Raw genomic sequence first — 6,270 nt, 5'->3', positions numbered from 1 at the left:
GCAAAGGCTCTCCATTGCTTTGTCAAGTTTTCAGGGTAGGCTGAATCAGATCATAGAATACGTGCTTGTAAGAACTGTCCCCTTCTGGACTTTGAGGACTTAAGAGAGGAAAACTAGGAACCTCTTCTGACCCACCATGGCCCAGAAGGGTGAGATGTGAATAGTACTTGTGAACCTTAGAGAGGGCCGTCATGTAGAGGACAGCCACACAGGGCAGACGGAGGATTTTGTTTATGTTTTAAGTGTCCTGGATTTCAGGGTAACTAAATATTTAACTTTGTTAGAAGAGAAACCAGGTAACTAGAAAAAACAACTGTTAACAGTTAGTAAGAAAGGAAACAAAGATCTCAAGTGCAAAGATTCACTTTATTCAATATCTTCCCCAAATATTAGCAGGATAAAAGCCAAGGAGAGGGAGGGGTTGAAGTGGGGAGGGGACTTGGAGGACTGCAAAAGTGGTAGGTCATCTGTGGAGAAAGCTCCAAGACCTTAGGAGGGAAGACTGAGGATGGTCCCAGAGAGCAGGGTCCCAGGGAGCAGGTGGTGGTGACTCAGGACCTGTGGCTCTAACACTCATCCTTCTTGAAGCTCTTGACGATGGCTGTAGGCGACGTCTTATGGGTGACCTCACAGGCATACATACTATGACTCTCATACTCTGCTTTGGTCAACGTGAGGGTGCTGCTCATGCTGTAGGTGCTGTCTTTGCTGTCCTGATCGGTCACACTGTTCAAAACTCCATTTTGTTGTTCACTGCCATCTACTACCCACTTGACTTTGGCGTCCTTGGGGTAGAAGTTGTTCAGGAAGCACACGACGGAGGCAGTTCCATCCTGTAACTGCTCTTTGGATGGTGGGAAGATGGAGACAGTTGGCTTAGCATCATCCCCTGAGGAAGGAAACACAGAGGATGTATGAAGGAACAGGGAAAGTCTCTCCTTGGGTGCATTGTGTGTGGACAGTCACATGCATTGTAGACAGACACACAGAAAAGCACACTTCTCCTTCAGACTAGGAGCAGTGAATCCAGGAAGTACACATATACAATCTTGTTGGTTTTGAGTTATTCCCTAGTTCCTGGCTACTTCTTTGGAAAGCAAATTGCATCTGACCCTTTGAAGCTGTTTCCAGACTTCTTTCTATACCTATCTTCCCTGAAACTGTGTTCCCCATCAGCTGCAATGGTTGCATGCTTCAGAGAGAGAAAAAAATAGGTCAGTTTACCTGACATCCCTGGTGTTTGGGAGACTGAACACACAAATACCTAAGGTAGGAGCAGAAGGTTGGTTTTCATTTTCTCCTGCCTCTTTCAAGAATACTCTGATTTCAACTTCTCTATGGCTTCCTTTAGAGTGGCCAAGCTAGAGACCCACCCTATGGATGGGGCCTTGAGCCAGGGTCTGTGTTTAGGTGCATGTTCAGCAACTCTCTCAGCTCTCACTAAGGCCTCCAGGTGAGACCTGGGCCCTGGTCTGATGGTCTGTAACCACATGGGGCAATTTTTAGCCACCCCAGAAGAGGTCAACTGTAATCTTGGCCACCTGCCTGGGAGGAACTGGCTGGCTTCACTTCTGACCTCCAGCAGCTGCCAGATGGCTTCTCGGAAATCCCCCTCTGTGGGGACACCAACCCTTAGGTGACAGAGTGACAGCAAAAATGAAAACCGAGAGCCCTTTGTCAAGAAAAACAGCAGAATTATGAGCAGCTTTCTCCCCCTCTAAATAAATTAGCAGTTTTGAAAGAAGTTGACATCGTTTTAAAGTAATTAAAAGTGGTTAAATAACTTAAATTGACTCTAAAATAGTTTCAAGAGTTTTAAAAGGCCCTTCAATAGTTGTGGTTAGCTGGGAAAGGCTCAACCACAAAAACAAATCAGCCAACAATTCTAGAGATTATGGAATTAAAATAGCCAGCTTAAACATTTTTCTATCACTGAATTAAAGTGCTGGAAAATATGTTTACGCTAAATTTTTATTAGTCATATTTTTGTACAAAGAAAAATAGCTTACCTAACCAGCTAAAATCATGTCACCAATTTATCTCATTTTAACCAGTTAATATGCCATACAATTTAATGGAATTTAATGAGAGTTCAGTCAAAGTAAATTTACCATGACTTGAATGGCATATGAGTGGTGTTAATTCAATTTCCCTGGAATTGGTTTTACCTCCAAAGAATTACAGGCATTAAGATCTTTATATAACACTGGGTAAAACAGTTTTCTGCCTTTTATAATCCCCTAATGGGAAAATAAGGGAATACAATGATAAATACATTTTATCTCTGAGATCTCCGATAAGTCACCTTTCCCCCATGTTAGTGTATTGTCTTTCCATTAGTGGCACTGTTCTTAGCACCGTGTCCCAGGAAAGCGAACCGCACGGAGTGAAGGGCCCTGCCGCGGGCTTCATGTGGCCCTTAGCAGCCACTCTGAATGGTTGGCATGGCCGCGAAGCCATTCAGTCATAAAGAAGAGGCTACGGACCATTTCATACCCCTTTTTGGCGGTATAAAAATACAAGCATATAATAACTGGGAAAAACAAAGGTCCATATATCTTACAAAACCTTGGCCATTAAAAAAAATATAATTTACTTTTTGAGCATTTGGACCCAACTGTATTTCTACTATAATTTACATTCATGTAGAAATGTGACAAAACACCAGCTGTCTATCAAGAAGTTGTTCCCATAGAGTCATTTTGACATTTTGTGAAATATTCTGGACTCTAAGAATCACATCTCTTCTGATTATTCAGTAAGCCACCTTTTCTACATGCCAAGCAGTCATGCTTTTAAACATTTTACTGATTTTTATTTCAGGGCCTGATATTGATTTTTATAGTTATAAAAAATTATGAGACAATAGAGGCAAGCCGCTTAGGGCCCAGCTCACTCAATGTTGCTCTACCACATTTACTGTAAAACAACACAGTAGTGAGGAAACCCAATATAAAGGAATCCATTTCTGTTCTCAGAGCTCCAAGTCCCTCTTTTCATCTGTAGTTTTCATCCTTTGAGTCCTTCAGCTCATCTCAATGAGAAACTTTGCTTCCACATCCATTTTTACAGCTGAACTTGACTTTAGCTCTTGTCCATCCTGAAATGCCCTCTTTTCTCCTCTGCCCAAATCTCCCACTTAAACATCTAGAAGTCAACACTACCAGCAGTTAGACCCAGGTCTCAGAAGAATATAGACAACAACGACTTACATTTAATCGCCAGTCTAATCTCCGGATGCTGACCACAGTATTAACTACCTTTTTCCTCAGCTAAAACCCCCTTTTCGCCCCTAATCTCAGTAGCTCGATAAACAGAAAATCGGACACTGTATGCCATGTTAACTGATGAGCCCCTTCCACTTTCTCAAGATGAACAGATTTTCTGCCACTCAGCTTCTTTTTGGACCTGACTTTAACTCCTAACATGACAATCTTACATGTAAAAGAAAGATGAGAAAACTGCACTTACGTTTGATTTCCAGCTTGGTGCCGCCACCGAACGTGAGCCACAGTGACGACTCTGACATGTCCCCCCTCAACAAAAACCTGCCTCTGAAGTCAATCCAACTAGACTTCAGACGGAAAGCCCAGCTCTTTCTTATCCACTCCCTTCACAAACCTATTCCCACAAGTCTAACATGAATTTCTTGGCTCCACTTTCCACTGGCTATTTTTCTGGGACTATTGATGTATATGGGTCACCAGGAATGACTCATTTAGCCAAAATATCACAAACTAACAGAGATGATACAACAGAATCAAAATGTCACAAATAATTGAGCAAAAATCTACTTACGTTTCATTTCCAATTTGGTCCCTGCGCCGAACGTGAATCACAGTGGTTCACGTCAATGCCCCCCTCTGTCAAAATCTGCCTCTGAAGCCAGTCCAATTAGACTTGCCAAATTCAGAGAAAAACTGTCTCTTTCCCCTTCCTCTCACAAATCCCACGTTTTCTCACAGAGCCAATGTGAGGCCAGTCTGTCTGTCCAGCTTCCATACTGGCTATTTTCTGGTGCTCCTATTTAACTTTTGGATGACCTGGAACAGTTCATTTAACCCAAAATACCACAGACTCACACAAAAGACACAACGGGACCCAAACTTCACAAACAGTTGAGCAAAAATGTACTTACGTTTTATTTCCAATTTGGTCCCTCTACCGAACGTGATTCACAGTGATTCACTTTAACTTCTCACTCTACAAAAACCTCCCTTGATAGGCAAGTATCCCTCTTCCCCCAACTTAGTTACATTGGTTTAGAAAGCCTAAAAATCAGTCACTAGCCAGACTCCTGTGGAACAGTTTTCCCTCCCTAACACCTAATCTGAGACTTGAGTTTGTTACATCCCTGAAATCCCATTAAGGAAGGCACACAAAAAAGTACAAAATAATCTGATTAGACACAATGAAGAATTGGTTGAGAAGAATACTTACGTTTGATTTCCAGCTTGGTCCCGGCTCCAAACGTGTATACACATTGGTTTCCCTTCACTTCCCCCCAATACAAAAACTGAGTATTGCCTTCTGACCACTGAGTAACACGTTGTCTAGAACTATCTTGTCTTAATTATTACACTGACATTTGCTCTTCAGAGAACATGTACAATCTATTCCCAGTTTGGCCTACAGTTATTATTTATCTTTGCCCTGGAGAAAGCCAGAATCTGGTTTCAAAGTCAGATTTTTGTACATTACTTTTAGACACAGAGACCATGAGACATAGACAGTGCAGGAAAGAGAGTTTGGAGTCTACTTACGTTTGATTTCCAGCTTGGTCCCGGCTCCGAACGTCCACCACAGTGGTAGTCCTCCATTGTCTGGCTGTACAAAAACCCTCCTCACCGAAGAGGAACAGAGCCCTCGGTCAGCTGCTAAAGCTTAACCCCTTCTCCAAGCATGCGTGGAAGCTCTTTGGTTTCTCTGACAGAGAAATGCTCATTTTCATAGGCGAGACTTGAATTTGTAGAAGATAATTTATTTTATATATATAATATTATACATTTTGTCTCTTTCTTTAGCAGCCTACCACATAGGATTGCTTATTATTTATCCATTTAAAAATAAAGAAAAACAGGGTTGGAGAGGTGGCTTAGCAGTTAACAGCACTTGCTTTCTTCCCTAGGCCCTTAGTTCCTGGCACCCACATTAAGTAGCTCACAACTGCCTAACTCCAGCTCCAAGGAATCTGATTCTGGCCTCAGTACTCACAAACTCGTGACACTCACTCACACATAAAATGAAATAAATGAAAGAATAGCCATTTCTTTATAACATTTCCTGGGGCGAGTTGGTATGGGGACTTCTGCAAATTATAAACTTTGATATTAAGTTAGAACCCAGTAGCATCTCTCAGTTAATAATAACTAACACTGATCTGCTATTTGAACTTCTTTGCTTTAATGCTGTTTAATAAAAGGTAATGTATATATAGATATGTACATAGGTACACACACACACATATATAAAATCAAGGCTCATATCTTTGACATGCACTTTGGAATTGAGTTATGGGTGACATATGAGGCAATGGCAACCATCAGTAAAGGAGAAAAATAAGCTTTTAGTCTTGGATTGGTTTGTTATTACAGGGCAGGTAGTGCTCAGGTGTCACAGAGATCAACCAAATTTATACTGCCTTTGGAGTTAGTGTCTCCATAACAACCAATTAAAGACACCGAAGAATTTGCTTTGAGTGCCAGCTTCATTGACCTGTTTCCCTTGACCATCCATTCCCATCCTCTTCCGACCACCCTAAACTCCTTAGAGTTCTACCATGGCCCCCAGCATTTGCAAAGCATCTTTCTTGCTTCTACCCTCCCTTAGGATAGCTCAGAAATAGCAGTCATTCAAGATTCAGCTCAAGAGATTCTTTACAGATAGGTCATTAGGCCTATAGAACTTCTTTACTCTTAACTGATGTTGGATTCTCTCTTCCCTATTAGATGGTAAGCAGTTTGCTGTTTTATTAGCCAGATATTTGGGAACCTTGATCTATTATATCTAACTGACAAGCACTCATCAGATATTTGCATAATAAATGAAACAGGCAATTGAAAAGTCAATAATATAATCAGTGATAGTAATCTACAATATAGATGAAAGGTTAGTATACAGATCACGACAACAACCAACTTTCCTAGAGAAATTACAAGTGTAACCAGATTAGAGAGACCAATTTGTTTTTGTTACTGGGAGTTTTGCTAATCTGGAATGGCAGATTCTACAATATTTTTCACCAGAAGATGCAGGAAGAAAACAATTGAG

At 41.2% G+C, this 6,270-nt stretch overlaps 1 gene segment (V, D, J or C); it reads right to left on the bottom strand.

The window, feature by feature from the left end:
* Window positions 1–347: 347 nt before the first annotated feature.
* LOC131907030 (Ig kappa chain V-III region MOPC 321-like) overlaps window positions 348–6,270 on the bottom strand; it is a 106,695-nt gene continuing 100,772 nt past the window's right edge. Inside the window, 2 exon segments of the V gene segment in view lie at window positions 348–889; window positions 4,441–4,478. Coding sequence covers window positions 567–889; window positions 4,441–4,478 — 361 coding nt within the window.

This window comes from Peromyscus eremicus, chromosome 3, assembly GCF_949786415.1.
Source record: "Peromyscus eremicus chromosome 3, PerEre_H2_v1, whole genome shotgun sequence".
Classification (NCBI taxonomy): domain Eukaryota; kingdom Metazoa; phylum Chordata; class Mammalia; order Rodentia; family Cricetidae; genus Peromyscus; species Peromyscus eremicus.
Note: the sequence above shows the minus strand (reverse complement) of the source record. Positions and strands in the feature narration are given on the sequence as shown.